At 41.2% G+C, this 20,163-nt stretch overlaps 2 protein-coding genes across 3 annotated transcripts in view; both read right to left on the bottom strand.

Moving 5' to 3' along the window:
• Positions 1-3,416, bottom strand: part of ptch2 (patched 2) — a 29,893-nt gene extending 26,477 nt beyond the window's left edge. For both annotated transcript variants that reach the window (XM_028594040.1, XM_028594041.1), the window contains exons 1-2: positions 2,828-3,416; positions 899-1,091 (exon numbers count right to left, since the gene is read on the bottom strand). In XM_028594040.1, coding sequence (XP_028449841.1) covers positions 899-1,091; positions 2,828-2,974 — 340 coding nt within the window. In that variant the 5' untranslated portion in view covers positions 2,975-3,416. The remainder of the gene's footprint in view (positions 1-898; positions 1,092-2,827) is intronic.
• A 10,708-nt stretch (positions 3,417-14,124) lies between these two features.
• The window catches only part of eif2b3 (eukaryotic translation initiation factor 2B, subunit 3 gamma), a 35,338-nt gene continuing 29,299 nt past the window's right edge, over positions 14,125-20,163 (bottom strand). The window contains exons 11-12 of the mRNA XM_028594120.1: positions 17,411-17,514; positions 14,125-14,342 (exon numbers count right to left, since the gene is read on the bottom strand). Of these exons, the coding sequence (XP_028449921.1) occupies positions 14,290-14,342; positions 17,411-17,514 (157 nt within the window). The 3' untranslated portion in view covers positions 14,125-14,289. The remainder of the gene's footprint in view (positions 14,343-17,410; positions 17,515-20,163) is intronic.

Here is a 20,163-nt window from a genome sequence, read left to right on the forward strand (position 1 = left end):
AGCCCTCAAAGATGGCTAACCATTCACACAGTCCATCTGCTGCGGGGATCAGCCCCGGCACTGAAAGCCTGGGGGTTTAAAAGGAATTTGGCCAGTGTGAAAAACCAAATAAAGCTGCATCTACCCCTGAAAATGTACAGATAACCTGAATCTAAAAATGCACAGAAAGAGTGGAGAAGAGAGCACTGTCACATACACAAACACAGTTATGTCTAAAGGACAAGCGACAGATAGTCGGCGTCTGTATGACAGAAGAGGGAGATAGACTATTGTAATGCAGTCGTGTGTTTGTGTTTCTTAGGTAAAGTGTGACTTTTTAAAGACATCAACAGACATGAGCGAACAACACTGAGAACACCATAGAATACAACATACACTATATTCCCCATCCACAACACACAGGAAACAGACATGGACTATTACGCAAAAGGAAGTCAATACTTCATCTACAAGCTATTTGGTTCAAGTATTCCTTCTATACGGTGTTGACAATTCTAATTCACATACAGAAAAAGAACTTGAAACCAGCTCCTCCTTATCTTAGTCCTTGATTTTGGCCAGTAAGGCAGTAAGTCTATCAGTCACTGAACAACTAGTGCCCTCCCATGGCACCGAGATGACTAATCAGGGCCACCCTGCATCTTCCCACCAGCCACTGTTGTCATTCAACCTCCATTTAAACCCAGTGGGAAAAAACAAGCTTGTCAAAATGTACAAACTACCCTCAGCTGACTCTTCTGAACAAAAAGTCCAATAAATCCAACAACGCACCTAAGACCGAAACTCACAGAATGATGCCAAGTGATGTAGTATTTGTGTGAGAAACAGTAACAACACCGGAGTCTGTTGCTTCATAAGAACATCGCTCAAAGGATCAATGGAAATCTCTCAAACTCACCTTCCACCCATAGCTGTTCGATGTCCGTTTCGATGGCTGCGACTCGGAGTCCCACAGACAGAGCCCCGAATACTAAGAGTCCAATAAAGAGGACCTTCCCACAGTGTTTCTGGATGTGGCAGCCCAGAGAGAACAGGAGGGCCTGGAACCTCGCCCGGATCCACAGAGGAGCTTTCTGACCTACAGCCTTCCCCTAGTTCGAAGCAGGAGGGAGGGCGAGAAAAGGACAGAGTTAAAATCACTGTCACCACACATAAATAATGCATCATTGCACAACTCTCAGCAAAGGCAGGTTTCCTAGAGTGTATCTCTATATGTGTATCAAGTGTGAAGAATGTCTGACGCATAATGACAACTTACATCCAAGACACTGGATAACACATGCATCTGTATTCAGAGAGTCTTTCTGTGGAATTTAAGGTGACACTTTGTATAACATGGTGATTTGATGCCAGTGCTGTCCTACCAACAGAGTGTGAGCAGTCAGATTCCTGCTAAAACCTATCTATCTATCTATCTATCTATCTATCTATCTATCTATCTATCTATCTATCTATCTATCCATCTATCTATCTATCTATCTATCTATCTATCTATCTATCTATCTATCTATCGCTTGAACTCAGTCCAGACCCAGGACAGGATCTCCCATGACACCCCACATCTGAGATGATTTAATCTGCACAGTTGCAGTGGCAATGATTTGTACTAATGTTAAGTCGTTGGGGGAAACTAGTTCCTAATAGTTTAAACGTACAGAGTCAAGAGAAACAGCAATGAAAAAGAGCTTAAAAAAACATTAATGGAAGCTACAGTAATTGTAAAAACTCTGAATATTGTTACAGTCGAAGCCTTATCAACCTTATCGAAAAGGTGTCACTCTATATGAGACACCTTATATGAATCTGGTCTTTAGAATGCAATACAAAGTTATCACCACATGTGTACTGCTGTGGAACAGCATATTGGTGGTTAACTCTTTTTATTCTATTCTATTCTAACTATTTGGGTAAGTGGAAGCCTTGTTCAATCACTGGTTGCATGAGTCTAAACTAATACTAACAAAAATGAGTTGGTGATGAATAAAGTTTCAGCTGACATCTATTTCCCCGCAGTAATCTACAGTTGTTTTTTTCCCCCCTCTAATTTGTAAAGAATCTCGACTTTAGGGAGAAACATTCAGTTCCTTTGCTACAAATGTCACTGCTGCAGTACGACATTGCGCTGGTGTTGTGGCTTCTCTCAGCAGTGCTGAAACACGTCCAAGCATCCGGGCGGTCCAAAGATGCTTTGTCAGATTAAACTCAATCAGTGAATTCCTTTACAGGACCCACCACATTTCCAAACAGACCCCGGGCCAGTGCGCTCTCCACTGCCTGCACAAAGCCAAAAACACGCACAACACGACTGGGATATGGGAACAAACCCTCACTCACTCCCTCCCGTTGGCTTTAGCAACATAAATGAATGGGAGCCTGGTGTCCATTCAAACAAACAGCAAAGTTAACAAGCTGCCAAATATAAAACACTTTATTCAAGAGGGTTCCCAAAGTGTCATGCGAGCTCGGACTTCAAACAGGTTTTGTTGCATTAAGCATAACATTTCTGTTGTCTAGCCTATATTTTACCCTCTGATGACAATTTGTATACTTTTTTTCTTTTTCTTTTTTTCGCTAAATGATAAACAGTTAAACTGAAAGACTCGTGATTTCACTGTCGTCGCCCTCGGAGGAGCTTTGCTGGTCCTCCGGACCCCGGTTTGGGAGCTGCTGCTTCAGCCTACCCTACATTCCCACATGCGCCCTCAACTCACGATTAGATCAGGGTTAAATCAAAAGCTGCCTTTGAAGACTTTTCATTCATATTTTGCCGACTGAATGAAAGCTGCCTTCATAGTAAATCCACACTATACTGCGAGCAGTGTATCACCTTTGAGATCTGTTTAAGTGCGAAAGCAGCGTGGCAGTAGCTGGGTCTCCGGAGTACGTCTGGATTCGCAGGCTGCTGGGAGCGCGTATAACTCGGGGGTAAATCTCCATAGACGCCGGCCCCTGGGACCCCGCGATCCGAGGCCATAGTCCAAAGAGGGTGAACAGGGCGCAGAGCGAAGCGACAGAGAATCGGTGCGAGTTCAGAAAAAACGACAATAATCCAACATAGAAGAGGAGCGCATCCAGCACCGCCGGCGACAAGTCAGAGAGACGTTTTCTAGTCTTCCTTGGAGCCAAACAAGTCTCGAAACTCCATCCCAACATTATGCGCCGAAATCCGTATAAATCCTTCAGTCTTCATTCGTCCCGATGGTTTATGAAACGACGTCTCAGAGAGGAGTAGTAGTTGTAGTAGCTAGGAGTAGTAGTAGTAGTAGTAGTAGCCTATGTCTGAGCCGTCCGTGTCAAGTCTAACTCCGATCCCGTAGCGGTAACATTTGGAGAAGTTCGCCTCTCGGCAAATCCTGAAAAGGGAGGTTTGATGGTAAAGTGCTCCGGCTCCCATTGGCCAAGGAAGAGGCAAATTACTTTGCAAACATCGCCTATTATTAGCTGCTAAGCAACAGCTCACCAAAGTGGAGAGAGAGGGGGACCACCCAGGCTGCTGCTGCCTGGGCTGGAGGGAGGGAGGGAGGGGAGGAGGACGGGGGAGGAGGAGGAGGGGTAGGGGGAGAGAGGAACTCTTTCAATAAACTCTGCACAGCCGCGCACGCACCTACGCACGTACGCACACACGCGCGCGCGCGCGCACTCACGCACACAGCTTGCTGCCTGCCCGCCTCACTTGCTCTGTGAACATTATTCCCAGTGGCCGGGTCCTCCGGTTTGTAAGAAGCAATCGCACATGCCATCTATTGATATCACAGCCACGCACGCACGCACACGGTGTATCTGTTTCATCAGCAAAGGACAATCAGTGAAAGGAAAAAAATAAATAAAAAAAAATAAAGAATTTAATTCAGCTTTTTAGACAAGAATGTAAACATGTGATTCACTTTTCTTCTTTTTTTTGTATGGGAGAATTACACGTCTTTCAGCACTTTTCATATCACTTTAGGCCAAAAGATTAGTTTTGCCCTCTCATGTTTTTGCTGCCAGAGCAGTGTGTTATAGGCAGCTGTGAGCGTGTAGGTTTTTAGCACGAACAGCTGTAACCTCAACTCTTATGGCCAAAGACTTCTAAAAGTAGGTTGATGGGCCTTCTTACACCCTAGAAAATATAACCACACCTTGGACCTGCCTGGTTCAGTGTGACACTTTTGGAAAGTTTCCAATGCAATGCATGATTTCATGAGTTTAGAGAGCAGTTCACCTAAGAACAACATTTGAAAATGAAAGAAATAGACAGAAAGACTGAAAGAAAGGAAGGGGGTCCTCAGACCTGATTGTTTCTAATCTCTCCGAGGAAGAAAAATAGGTTAAGGAGTGTCTTGGTGGTTTGCTAATGTAAGCACCCATTGGCCCCACTCATGACAGTATGGGGGTGAAGAAGAAACACGTTACCAGATTACATTCTCTGCCTAAACACCAACCTGTGCTGCTGTGTAGAACATGTGTCAGGTGGCTGGTGCTAATTTGAGGCCCTTTGGGCGATTGTAAAACAATTTGAAGCTGAAGTAAAGCAATTTGAATGTAGGTGTCGGTGCTCTAAGCTCATTCTGTTTGTGACAGCTACAGTTAGGTGCACGTTCATTCAAATCCATTATGTCCATCATGACTGTTTACATGCATGGAGACAAAGGACACAAAAACAGATTGTGGACGCGCTAATGTTGTTACTGTTATGAGGACTGGGGCTCAGCATCGTGTCTATTTAATGTAGTGCTTCATTGGGAAAAGAAGTCATTAAATATTTATAAATACTGTAAATCGTGCAATGACAAATGAAGTCAGCTTCCCTGACAGTTCTCATTCACCCCAAATTGTTTTTACACTCAGTGTCTAAGATGAATTGAAATGATTTGAATAATGATTTTTCTTTATTATTGAATAATCTGTCAATATTCTTTTTTCAGATTGATTTAATTAATAACATTTACTCTATAAAATGTCAGAGCAAAGTGGAAAATATCTATAACGAGATCCCAAAGCTCAATGTAGCAGTCCAACACTCCAAAATCCAAAGATATACAATTTACAATGGCAAAACAAGAAAAAGAAAGTGTATATGTTTAAAAAAAGCTTTATATGTTTGTATTTTGTCTTACTTTCACAGATTTTATACAATGTTATACTTACATAAAATGTTTTTTGATATTGTTGTATAGTACACCGTATGTATACTTTATTTGACATGTTTGTCTAGTACTTAAATGCTTAAAGTATTACATACCAAGCTACCAAAGTGACTGTCAGGATGAAAATGATGATGTTCATGAACTGAACATATTGTACATTTTTAAATTGACATCCATAAAGAGTTCAACAACAGTGTCCAACATGATATGCATTTTTTTCTAGCTAAAACAATACATAAAAGATGACGTAATTCTACCAATAATCAAATCAAAATAATTATTAATGAACTATGTACAGTTACTCAAGTCCTGCACTTAAGTATAATTTTGAGGTACTGTACTTTACGCATACTATGCTACTTTATACTTCTTCACCACAACATTTCAGAGGTAAATCTTGCCCTCTTTACTCATTTCAACTGAATAAAGAGCAGCTTTCTACACTAGTTACTTCGAATATTAGAATATAAAAAACATGATAAGCCTATATAATAGAAAGTGTTGTTATAGATTAGGCTGATTAAACTATATAAAATAGTTCAAATGAGCTCTACCTCAAATAACTACAACAATAAAATGATACTTACACATTTATGTATCACTGATTGATGTATTAATAATCTATCGATACAATATAACAGGGGTCAAGTACTTTTATTTTGATGCTTTGAGTACATTTTGCTGATAATACTTAAATAAGGTTGTGAATGCAGGACTTTTACTTGTAGGCTAATGATTTTTTTTTCCTTTTGTTGTATTGGTACTTTCATATAAGTGAGGGGTCCGAATACTTCTTCAACCACTGTTCACAATCATTATGAAATAAATTATGATAAAGCTCTAAATTGTTTTGTTTGCGTTTACTTCAAAAGTGGGATTTTGTTCACTGAAACATGTCAGAGTAAAGACCATAAGTCACCAGTCTGGCTAAATAATCAAACATTTCTTAGAAGCTATTAAATAAATTAAAAGGCTGTGCAACTCTCAGTCATTATCTCATTATCTATCACTACCTCTTTCAGATCTTCATCTGATTCGGCGTTCCTATACTCTAAATAAATAAATGTGGGTAGAAATGGGCAACATTACATTTTAACACTATATGCAACACATATGCAGCTAAAGATGCCGTTTTAAAGCCTTACATGTGTAAAAGAAATAATACTGGAGTCAAGCTTTTCTACTGGTCTCCTCAAATCTCTTGGTTTATCTTGGATAAACAGGATGTATCCACTGACTGCATCAGTCTATCTATTGACTTGGAACGTATATCACAGATACTGTTGTAAACTTGTCATTTACCACCACACCACAGCTCTCTGTGGCAGTTAAATGATACACAGGTCTACATATCTATACAAACGTACCTCCTCACCCATCTGTCCAAATGGAGGTGACCATACGTTCTTGTAACCCGCTCACGTTTCTGTAGCGGCACGGGTTAGGCCTGGTTTTTTTTCTGCTTCGCTGGAACTGGGTATAGTTTGCCTGGACTGGGTTGGGTCGGGTTGAGTGGTAGAGGGAAACAGGCAGCTGGAAATGGGAGCTAATGTGGAATGTAAGGAATTGGGTTGTGTAGTAGGGGGCCCCCTCAAGCCTAACAAACTCAGGGAGGTCCGAGGCCTGGTCTGGAGGCCTTGGATAAATAAACCATCTGAGATGACCATGCGCTGTGCAGATATCTGCCATCACACTGCCCCGGCCTCCAAACACAAACCGCCCAAGCCTTCGCTCCCTCCTTCCCTTCTCCATGTCCTGTGTCCCACATGGTCCCTCTCCCTTCATCCTTCCCTCCCTCTCTTTATCCTCTCCATTTTTATCTCCTCTACTCGTCCATTTTTTTAAGATGAGTTTTTTTGGGCATTTTTGCCTTAATTTGACAGACAAAATGGGGGAGAGAGAGGGGTATGACATGCAATAAAGGCCCCGAGGCTGGAATCGAATCCAGGACGTTGTGGTTATGGATGCAATATAAGCGCTCAGCTACCTCTGCCTTTTATTTCTGATTTATTCTTAACACCTTCATCTTTCCCCTCTGTTTCATCTGCTTCTCTACTCCTGCTCTCCCCCCCACCCCCATCTCCATTCCTCTATTTCATGTCTCCCCAGTGACTCCATCCATCCATCCGTTCATCCATGCATGCATGGCTGGCTGTCCGTCCGGGGTTCTGTATGTGCTATAGGCAGAGCTACGGAACCACTCTGGCACTCAGCCATCGCACAACAGCCGAGACGCCCAGGGTTCAGGCCCAGAGAGTGTTTATTTATCGAAGAGAGAGGCAGTGAGGCAGCTCATGGCTGCATTTCTTCTTTTTCTCTCATAAGAAGTAAGTAAAGATGGATGAGTGAGTAGAATAAAAGAGGGATCAAATATATGAATAATGTTGTTATTTACTGGAGCAACCTTGATAGTCATAGTAGAAGGGAGATAAAAAATGCAGGCATAAAAGATATTATGGGATATGACATTTCAAACAACAGTGGTGTGTATCTGGGGAACATTGAGGAGGTTCCACAAGGAGGAGGCAGATATTCCCAAGAAAGGAAATATTTTTGACAGAAACTTGAAACAGGATGCCAAACAAGTAACTTAACTGATTAAACATGGAAAAAAATTGGAAATATATTGTCTATAATACATGTCTGAGTACCCACATGGCAACTGTTTGTTGTATGTTATATATATTTGCACTATTGTCACATGTTCCTGGTTGCAAAAAAAAGTAGAGCGGTGAAAATCCAACTTTCACTTTAAAACGTTATATCAGAAGCAGTTATCTTTTAAAGCCTAAAGGGAAAAGCACCCTTTTAATGTTAGTCCCTTCTGTCTTAATGAGCTGTAGTGTGATATCAATGTGTCCTCATAGATAGTCCCTGGCACAAACAGCTATCGCACATAATTATAGAAACATGTTGAGAACACATAGTCAAAGATGTGTATTTTTTCAAATAACCTTTATACACTCGCCCATTAATTGTCTAAATGTATTACAGCCTCTAAATGACAAAAAAAGACTTAAAGTTCAGAAGCTGTGTCTACACATACAAGAAAGTCAGATGGGAGGAATGAGATCTACACACAGTTATAAAGCTTTTACATCCTAAATATAAGGTTGATCTAGACTTACTATATATAGAAAACTAATCCGGCCCCAAAAACCTAAAAAAGAAAGAAAAGATGTTTGATGCAGGTCTGGATCAAAAATAAAGACCCTATTAACATTACACAATCACTGAGCATTCTGAAGGCAATTGAGGGCGTATGATAATCATTTTTCTACCCTCTCATTACATCCTGTGTATACTTATCTATGTGTGAGGGCAATTTACAGCAATTTCATTATGCAAACCACTTTAAAGCATATAACTAAAGAGCATCACATCTAGTTCTTAAAAAAAAGACTGAAATATAACAAAAAAGGGAAGAAATCCCAAACACATTTTGGGTCAAGGCTAATCCAAATGAACAAATCATTTTCATAATAACCAAAACAGAATATTTGGCTATGGGCCGGCAGACTAGACAAACAAAGCTGTTTGAAAAACATACAAAGAGTTTCTGTGATTTGATGATGGGAAAAAATACGTGCCATGTTTCGGATGAACCGAAACCTTTTTTCAGTCTTAAAACATTTTCATTTTGGTTGTTTGATTTAAAGTTCACAAAGTCATCTTGCATATTGTTGGGAAATCCCATGAAAGGTTTTTCAACTTTACTAGTCTATAATTACATGTTCCTCAGATATCAAATGAAAAGGCAAAAAGTTGCCCGGTAGCAGAGAGACACTTTCTGCATTGAGCACTTCTGTCAGTCTCAGAGCAGAGTCAGAGCTGCCACCCACAGTCTCACACAAGATTAATTATGATAATGCATTTCTTTACCCCTTTGTCATCGTAATGAATGGTTGCCTTTCTGGGGGAAAAACACACAAAACACAGAGAGAGACAGAGAAACACACTTTTCTTTAAGTCTTTGTTGGTGCGGTTGTAACAGAGGTATTGTCAGACGCAGCTAGCAGGTGGTAATGCAAACTCAGACCTGTAGCTTTAAAAGAAAGCACAGAACCTCACTATTGCATGTGTGTGTGCATATGTAAGTATATGTGAGCAAACATGGCTGAAACAATGTAGCTTTTCAAAAAAGCCTTGCAATATTGTGATTAGTTACAAATGATGAGGAGGCCTATCAGAAAAGCTCCAATCCAAATGCTTTGAGACAACATACAGCTGTCTTTTTAGGCACATAAATACATTTTTGAAGAACTGCAGTAGGAAAGTAGGAAAATTTGCCTTGTTTTTATAACACAGGAACTTTCTTTAACCATTTTTTTTCTTATCATCTCTTTTACATTAATAATATGAAATATCTGATAGCTTGCAATTCAGGAATCACTCAATTTTAAACATCTCTTGTATCCATTTAGCTCATTACTAGTAGCCTTGGTGTGAAATTGAGCAGTTTAAAGTGATTTTAAGGCAAAGTGATTGTAAAATTACAGTGCAAAAACCATAATTTGATATTTGAGATCGAAAAAAAAAGTTTATTTTTAATGATTTGGAAAAGCCAATCTGTTTGCAGTTACAGCTGTAGATGGTATAAACATTTTAACTAATGAGATTAAAAGAAAAAGGTCACCTGAGGGTGTAAAGCAGGTCAGTCTTTTGCTTCGTCCTGTGATTTTACGGCAAAAGCAATTTAAGATGTGATCGCAATCAACCACCCAGTCAATGTTTAGTTAATTAGCTGGGGGCCTCCACAGTGACAGACAGGGATATCTGGTTTAGTGTGTGTGTGTGTGTGTGTGTGTTTGTGTGTGCGTGCGTGCATGTGTGTGTGTGTAAGGCATGTCACTGAGGTTGTTTTCCCATACATGGGTTCTGTGTCTCCACACACACTCTTTGTTGGCTAAGCAATAACAGCAACTGTTGTATCCCTAAAGCTTATAAAAAGAGTGTTTGTGTGCAAGTATTCAGATGTTTAAGTTAGAGATGGGGTGTGTCTGCATGTGTGTGTGTGATGGGGGGGTAGCATCTTGAAAGGTAATGTGCGGAGAAAAAAAAAGGAGGGAGGAAATTCATTTGTGGCCGGAGAACACAGAAGACAAATTGAGGAAGTGTTGTGCTAATGTGTAGGGGTCAGCAGCAAACACACACAGGTTTCTGACTGACTGCCACTTGGGTGGCCTGCTCTCTCTCTCTCTCTCTCTCTCTCTCTCTCTGTCTGTCTCTCGCTCACCCACGATCAGCCCTCAAGCCATGAAGCCACCCAGCTACTCAGCCAACCCCCCAACCCGGAGCTCAGACTCCACCCCACCTCTCTGTGCATCTGGGTATGACTATGTATCGCACATTTCTTTCTCCACCATCCATCCAGTCCGTCTAAGGGTAGGGATCTTTTTCTATTTCCCACCCTTAGGGTTCCACAGAAGCAAAAGCAAGACATCATGTATTCGCAGAGGATGTCTCAGAGACCAGCATGTGTGAAGGCACTCAACATGTTCACATTTTAGCCCTGAACACACATTTGTCCCCTTTTGTTTCACCTTATTTATCTTTGAAGGTTAAAACCATCTAATTCCACGCAGATGACTATCTCATATTCGTATACAAGTCCCTTAAATTCCAACATGACACATTTGGTATCTTTGGAATTCATGGGCTCACCATTAAAATGTTTGGGTGCAAAGGTTTGAGTTTGTAATAACCAGTTGCTTTAGGGGGATAATCTTGAACGGGAAAGTGTTAAAGAAACACTGGCCAAACTATTTGGTTGCACATTTTCTGTTCCTAAATGGTGTTATTTGGTTGTTTCTTAGTTCACATCTCACTTCATAAGTCAAAGTTGTGAAAGATAAAACACTTCCTCCCCAACTTTATCAACTTTCTTTTCTTTAACTTTCACAGACTTTACTTTGGACAGTCTTCATAGTAGCTTCTTCCTCAGTAGAAAGTAGTTCCAATAAAAACTATTGCCAGACATTTGGATCTTTGGATTATCCAGAATAACTTGAACTTTTGAAAAAAACATTTTTGCACATAATTTTTCAACACGTTGTGCACCACAAACAAAATTCCATTCACCTCCATTGTATTCGGGTTGGGCCCACAGGCCAATATCTCAGAACGGTGGCCCATATAACGAAATACGTCATGGCCAGAAACCACTTGTGATAAGTGGAGAAATGGTTATGCTAATGCTTAATGTGATTTGGGAAAACTGACCCTTTAAACTACTAACCAACCAGCTGGATTTTATTTAGAAAACTGTGTTTTTAGAGGTGCATGTGAGACCTGAGACAGCATCAGGATAACATGTCCAGAAGTGTCAGATAACACATTTATCTTCACTATAAGCAGCAAATGTTGACACCCATTGGAATTTTCCCCAACCCGCTTTGGGTCCCTTCCCAGACTTTAAAACTCTGATGTGAACAAGCCTTTCAATCTCCAGACTTCTGTCAACTTCTGTCCTAAAGAAGTAGTCTTCATGATTCACTCTGCACACATTGCGCTTAGACACTGAGTATGTCCAACAAAAATGGATATTTTTTTGACACAAAATAAAAGAAGCCAACTTTTAATGTCACTGTAGATGTGCAAGAGCATCTTCATTTATTAATGTTATTTCATCCTTGTTAAACGAATCTTGTGGGCAAATGTGTTGCCAGAAAAACGGTTAACTGATGATAATCTGTGCATAAAAATGTTTTATTTTACAATTCACTTCTCTTCTCCTCGGTTTCGAGACACAGTTGTTTGGGATGCATAATTAGATAAAAATCTTACGTAGAGATGTCAGAAAATTCCACAAGGCTACAAAACCAAAGACCGACAGACAGCCTGATATATGAGCTGCAGCTCGACATCTGATCTCCAGATCTGCAAAGCAAACATGCACATTTGTGTACGTATGCGTGCATTCACTCAAAGGGGTGTGAGACAGCATTGACTGGTTTGTGTGACAGAGGATTAACAATGGTCACACACAGGTAAGCCTGCACACATGTGTGCACATACACCAGCAAACACACGTATGTGCTGGAAAGCGGGCTCAGCCTTGGTGGCGTTGCATTGAGGGGACTCTGGGGTCTCTGAGTAAATATACAAACCTCTACCCAAACACACCCGGCTGCCAGATCTCATCATGTGGTTGAAGAGAGAGTTCAGAGTGTGAGACTGCTAAAAAGGTTAACACAGCCAAGACAAAAAGCACGGACAAAGTGAACCTTAACTGTGGTTTTCACGATCTGTAGCTCAAAACTCAGGTGACAAATGTAGTCTGTCACCTTCTCATCTACTCTCTCTTGTTGGGTGGGGGAAATCACTAGCTTTTCGTGATCCAAATTTACAGTATAGAAGGAAATAACTGACAATGCAAGTATGAAAAATTAGGTATCTTCAAATGTAGAAGTACACAATGTGAATAAGAAAAGGGAACAATGGAACAGGAAGATGAACACAGGTAAGACAAAGGGCATGGAAAAGTACTGAACAATGAAGTATTTCAGTCTGTGAGCTGAAGCCACATTTAGAGTAAACACAGCGAGAAGACAATTCACACATTAAGAATACCTTGTTTATTTAGCAGTTCATATTTTTAGTCTAAGACCCACATTTATGGAATGTATTCTTGCACGAGAAATAATCAAATTAAAGTGACTCCTTGTTTTTGCATTCCATCGTGCAGACTACACAAAAATCAATTGTTGAATTTACTTTGTGGATGACGGGTTGAAAAATGCTGCATCCTACATTTCCAATAATATAACTTTAACAAAGGATTGTCAATAAAAGCATGTGAGTCGGGGATCCCAAGTCAACCCTGATGACATTATCATCACGGTTACATTCTCTGACTTCAGAAAGCTCCTCCAGAGCCACAGAAGACCTTATACAAGTGTTTTATGGACTGAGTAGCACCCCACATGAGTAAACTGATCTTGATGTGTAAAATCAATAAAATGTCCCTCGAAAGAAGGAAAATGCTAGAGTGTGAATTTACTTTAGAAACAAAAAGTAAAAGGTGTTCATCAAATCCAGTGTACTTCAAGAATCATTCACAAAGTTGTAGGTATATGGTACAGATGAAAGCCACATTAGTAATTGTCAATCTTAAGGAATAATCATGAAAACATGCCCATCTGACAGGCTAACAAGCTCTTCTAATGGACAGTAGAGATGGAAGACGAGACATCATAATCTCATTTTTTTCTCTCTCTCTCTCACACACACACACACACACACACACACACACCACAAGAGACAGTCTAAATGACTCCTCCAAGGCCACAGACACAATAGGAAACAGGACAGAATCACACACAAGCACCCCCCACAGACATCCCTGTCTTCATCTTCCTTCTTCGTGACTGAGGAACTTCAAACCTGTAATTTAAGAAATGCTCTGCCGAAGGAATGCAATAAATCTTGTGACAGCAAAGGGGAAGAGAGGGTAAGAAGAGGAGAAAAAAGAAAGAAGTGTCAGGCGCGAGTCAGCTTCCTCCTCTGCTGTGTTTGTGTGTGCGAGGGTGGGGTGTCTGTGTTAACTGATACAGGATCAAGCTGGGTGGTCCGGGGCCTACACATACACCATTTTTGTGTACAAATAAACTTAACCCCCCACGCCATTGTGGTCACCCCTCCCACATCTTTTTTCCCTCCACCTCTGGTCTTCACAGCTGCAGTGTGCACGTTAACACCCATGCACACTCAAATGTGGACGACTCTCCTGCCTCTCAAACGGGGTAAATTGAGTAATTGAGCCCTGCCATTATAGGAGACAGCAACAGTCTGATAATAACTAGTGTGGCAAAACAATTACAAAGATCTACCTCGAACTGACAGTCAACTTGTCTCTGTCAAACAGTTGACATCATTGATTTCTTTCAGTGTGTGACTTAACATACCATTTTTGTTTATCTTCTCAAAGCGATGAAGACACATCCCGAAAATTCCTAAAAGATGAACAAACAAATAAAACCACCAACATGCTGATGCATGGGTTTAAGCACTTGTCTTTATTTGGACACAATGTACAAAAGAGCCTTTGAGAAGAGAGTGTAGAACGGTCAAGCAGCATCCAGGCTTCTGATTGGCCAGTCAGCCAATGAATAAGCTGTCCGCTGTGTTTTGCTGCTCTCTGATTGGTTAATGATGCCACTCTCTAGATCTCCATCAGCTGGTCCGTTCCAACAATGACCTCATTAGTCCTCTCAGCTGAAATGAGAGAGAAATGTATACATTTACACCCAAAATATTATAATAAGGCAGGTATTTGGTATCGTTTTGAACTCTTATCTTGAAAAATGTTGTTGTTTCAGGAATTAAAAAAAATTGTTTGGCAGGTGACCGTCAACTCTTGGATGTCAGTTTCATCAACACTTTTTCTAAAAAGTCCTTTGCTCACAACTCTATTACATGACGCAGATAACCTAACTTTTAGGAAAGATTTAAAAGCACTAATGTGATTAATTAATTCATTTCTGCATAATAATTTTTATACCATACCGAAATGAATGGTAGACAATAGTTGTATGGCCAATAGGAAATAAACATAAATGCAAATTGTAAGTAACGGGCTACAGCATGCAAACCCACTGTATGGTGCTATCATTTATTAGAAATCAGTCCCAGAAGCTCCAGTGTGGTTAGGTCACCCTGACTGCTACCTGAACCTTACTAAAAGAAATAGATGATGCTTGAAACTGAGTCTGCCAGCATTTTCTCGCTATCTCTCTCAACTCAAAGCTATTTCTGCATGAGGAGAGCAGCCGCTACTCCTCCCTCCATCTTCCAGCATCGGTACTGATCCAAAGCAAACGGTGGCAGAGAGTAATGTTCCATCCACACAGACAGGTTTTAGTGTGAAGGAATCTGCTTCTCAGAGCGAGTTTATCCTCTGCTGTGTGGAGGGGAGGACAAATGGACCATGGGACAGCAGGAGAGGAGAGGGAGCGACTGGAGAGAAATGAGGAAGGGTTACTCAATTTGGCTCGGTTGATTCATCAGTAACTTATACAGTGTTGTAAATGTATTGAGACTATATATTTACATATTTCTGCTGCTGGGCCAATGATAATACACAGCTCCAACTCTGACCCAACTCAACAAATAAATGAGAAAATCAAGCCATATGTTGCAAGTCCATACTCTAACTAAGTATAGATGATTGTCAGGTAAATAGTTAAATGTAATCAGGATGCAGCATTAGATAAGAACATTGTGCCATCTCCAAAAGACACTGGGAAGAAGAGGAGAGACAGTGTGTATTTATCTACAACGTATGGCCACTGTTTTAATGCATGCATATGTGTGTATTTATCAAAGCACCCAGAGGAGAGGTATGTATCTTTTAAATATCAACACCTGACAGACCTGTATCTGTGTGTGTGTGTGCGCGTGTGTGGCTAACTAGCAGGGTGGTCCTTCACTGCTAACAGCTTCAGCAGTACAGTGGGTTTGTAATGTCTTTCGCAGCCTACGGTCAGCCAGCTAGATAAGTGGCGAGAGACAATCCTGTACTTTCTTACAATTCAACATAAAGTAAACCGGAGAGCAGGTTTAGATCTAATCTGACCCGATCTCGGTTACCTGATCGATAAACTGGCAGATGATTCTACCAAAAACTGTTGAGGCATGTTTTCAAATGGATTACAGTGGACTGCATTACTCCCCTCATTACTTATTTGCTGAGGACAACTAGTTTTTCACAATTAGTGTATTCTACAGACAGATGGCACTGGCCATACAGGTGTGTCTATGATCCAAGATTATAATAAAAGATTAAAATTCTTACATTTCAGGTTTGTTTTTATTTCCTTTGTACTCTGCTCAAGGTGAAATTGATTTTGGTATCCACCACTTGTCTGTGTGCCAGAAAGTTAATGCTTCAAATGTCTATAATTATGAACAACTTTGTGTTTCAAGGACCTATATGGTTATATCCAGTCATCATGCATGGATGAAGGGTCATCTATTGCTATTTCTGACATTTCTCCTTTTTTATTTCAAAATCAAAATGAGTTTATTGCCACAGTGGTTATAATTTGCCTTGGTGATTTGTGCATACATACAAACAAACATTAAACATTAATGAACAATAAAGAATGAACAATAAAGACAGAAACAGAGACAAATATATACAAAATAGCTAGCTAGCTAATAGCTTCCTATATCCAGATTGAGAATAGGAATAATTGACTGCTGTATGTTGGACATACTGTAAAGCCCTCTTGCGTTGTGGGCTATTTAAATAATCTTCACTTGACTATATACAGCAGATCCCTTATAAGATGCCTATTGAAGAGACAAAAAGGTATTTTATAAAATAATAATGAAAGAGAGAAAACAATACAATATGAACAACAATGTGTCTGCATGTGTGAGGAGGACATTTTTATGCGAGACAGAAAATCAGAGACAAAGAGGTTGGAACTTTGGCTATACAGTGTATGCAAAACAATTATGCAATCAGGGGTCCAAGTTTTCAGGGTTCAATAACATAAAATTAGCAGTTCACCCTCCAGCATCCAGTGACCGCTGACAGGATGCTCCAAAACGGCACAAACATTTTGAGTTTAGCTCAAATTCACACTGTTGTTACGTAGAGTACCCTGTTGTTCACTCAATTAGGCTGCTCAGTATGGTAGCCGAGCTTGCTCTCTCTTTCTCTATATGTGCGTGCGCGCGTGTGTTGGATGTGGCTGGAGGCTGCTGCTGTTGAATTCCGGGTGGTCCTGTTCTGGCCCTGCTCTCTAAAAGCTCTCCATCAATGTGACGCGCGTGCGCGCACGCACACACACACACACACGCACATGCTCACGCACACACACAGCTTTGAGGACAAGAGGATTATGGAAATAAAAAAAATTCTCTGACAAATCTCTATATCACACAGACTTCAGAATTAAGAAACGTTCCTAGTTGGCTTGAACACATGGCACTAACAGACAGATACCACACACATACATTAACACCCTATCTGAGTCAACTGAGGAGAAGTGCCAGGGGCTTTAGAGATAGCGTGTATTTGTTAAGTTGTTGTACTGAATGGTGTTTTAATGTGCATCTTCTTTCAGTGTACAGTTGATTTCATTTGGGGATGCAAAATGGTCAACTACTGTTTGTTTTACATTTAAATGCTTAAAATGCTAAAATGCACTTTGAGCATCCCTGGGTAATAAGATAAGAGACGTTTAGCAAGGCATCATGTGCTGACAATTACTGTGAGATTTTTTTTGTTGGTGGGGGGCATTATTTTGTGTGTTTATGTGAGTGGACCTCACCCTCTGGTTCGATCCGTTGTCCGTTTCCCACCAGGCAGTATTTGAGGTCTGCTCCTCGGCCTATGACAGCATTACTGCAGATCACGCTGCCCTGGATATTACACCTGGAAATCACACACACACACAATATACATTAATCACATTCTTCTTATATTTTCTACAGCACTAATACCTAACTGGGTGTTGGGACTCCTCATGGGGGTCACAAAATAATAAAAGGGAATAGTAATCAAATGCAATAAACCCATCCTTCATAAAGGTTTAATGTTTCACAAAGAAAAAGAAAATAAACAGATGAATCAATAATGATACACAGCCACTCAACAATATCTCCAAACCTTGAATTATTACATACAGGCCTGAAAGTGGTGAGCTACTCTTGAGTAATTAAAGATTCATATTTTGCTGGGATACGTTTGGTAGTGTTAAAACATGATTTTGCGACTCTTGTCATTTGCTCTTTGGGTCCGCTGGAGATTCAATCGTGTTTATGGGTCACATTCTGTTTTGTTCCATGTACCTTATAATAATAACAACAACAACAACTTTTATTTATATAGCACCTTTCACAAAACCCAAGGACACTTTACAGAATTACTGGGGTAATCCTGTAATGTACTGTATGTACAAACACACACGGGCACGTACACATAGTTAAGAACATCCTAGTCTATATCCTTAACGTTCCTTTTCCAGGATTGCTCCGGTGCAGCAAGAAATTCCGCCGGATCCATGTATTTTCCCTTTCCTTCCGCTTTCTTTGCGTTGGAATCCACCGGGAAAAAAACTCCGGTGGATTTATGAGAACTATGGTTGGCTGCTCCTCAGATCTCTGCAGGGTAAATTGAGAGAGCTAGCTAGACTATCTGTCCAATCTGAGTTTTCTCTCGCACGACTATTTTACAGTGGCTCCGTGCTGAGCTTAGCGCCGCCCGTGACGATTGTGATTGGTTTAAAGAAATGCCAATAAACCAGAGCACGATTTCTCCCATACCGGAATGCTATGTGGACTAGCCAGAATCCCCTCCACTCCGCAGCATGTGGACGGTCTGGCAAAGCGAGACTAAGAACATTCATACTGGGAGCTGCCCAGTACAGCCACAGCCTACCACTGTTCTCCACCCATACAGTTGTGGAGGGAGTGCCATACTGGAAGTCAAAGTGACAGTAGGAACATTCAGCTCATTTCACCATCAGGGATCCTCCCACCTTCTCCGAACACTCAAACACTTCCAATCAACTGAACTTAAACATTAAATTAGCATCTTTATTAAAGAAGAACAGCAGTCCATGATTTGTGCATGTGTGTGTGTGTGTGTGTGTGTATGTGTGTTAAGACATTGTTGGCCCTGTGCTTCAGTCCCACCTGAGCTGGCAGTGCCAACCCACTGTGCACTCTCACATTCAGCCAAACCATCACCATAAAATTCTTGGAGGGGAGACACAGACAGTCTTGTGTGTCCTGTGTCGGCTAACCATGGAGGGTGTGTATGTGTAAATGCGTGGGTTAGAGAATGTGTGCTTCAGTAGCTTGGGGAGCCCGGTGGAGAACACATGTTGGTCTTGCCCAGGCAGTGACGCACACACACTTGGCCCTCTGCACCTCACACACAGACAGGTTTGTATTGGCCGATTCTATTCAGGTGGTTAGGCCTGGAGGGAGAGGGAGAAAGGAGTGTGTGGATGTGTATGTGTGTGTAAGTGACTACCTAGGAAGTGGTGGTGGTAGCTGGTGATGGGAGATTACAAGATTCAGAGTTTTGTAACATTAGAGAGAGAGAGAGAGAGAGAGAGAGAGAGAGAGAGAGAGAGAGAGAGAGACCACCAAAGAAGCTTCGGAGCTGAAACACCACTAATTACTAACACCAGGGCTTCTCCTTGCCATGACCCCCCCATCCTCACGCACACGCACACACACGTGTACACACACACACACACACACACACACACACACACACACACACACACACACACACACACACACACACACACACACACACACACACACACACACACACACACACACACACACAGACACACGTCAACCCCCACCTCCTGTGCCAACCCCCCTGTAAAGTTGACCCTTACTATGTCCCTTCCCAAACACGCAGCGCTTTGTCAACAAGTTCTGGTCAGCTCCAAACAAAGAGAGCAGAAATGCGAGGGGTTTCTGCGACATGGCCGGGGTCTGCTAATCCTCTCACACTGGCTCTTTCTTTCCCTCTTTCTCCTTCCTTCTTATGTCCTCAAAAAAAGAAAAGAAAGAATTGCAATTTCTTTCTTGCGTGCTAGCTTGCTTTCCCCTCGCTTCTTTCTTCCCTTCTCCTGTCTCTCTCGTTCTTTCATGCCTTTGTGCGTGCACCTACATGGGCATGATGAGGGTCCCCATGCGGGCTGGCTGGGGTCCCTGAAAGGCTTAAGATGAGATGGAGAGAGACAGAATGAGAGAGAGAGAGAGAGAGGAGAAGGATGGCGCCGAGGCCTTGATGGAGAGAAAAGAGAGGGAGGAGTAAGAAATTGACATAAAAGAAAAGGAGACTGTGAATGAGTGCATTAAAATCCAGACTTGAGGCCAAGATGAGTCTCTTTCCACCAGGGTTTCTGGCTAAGAGACTAAGCAGATCAATCTACATGCTAATTCTACAGTGGCTACTGGCGCTCTTGGTACAAGTCCTCTTTTGTTGCAACAAAGCAGTCAATTTTGACCACTTTAACTACTTGCTACATTTGACAATTGTGATGTGCAATAGCGT

Source organism: Perca flavescens, chromosome 12 (assembly GCF_004354835.1).
Source record: "Perca flavescens isolate YP-PL-M2 chromosome 12, PFLA_1.0, whole genome shotgun sequence".
Taxonomy (NCBI): Eukaryota; Metazoa; Chordata; class Actinopteri; order Perciformes; family Percidae; genus Perca; species Perca flavescens.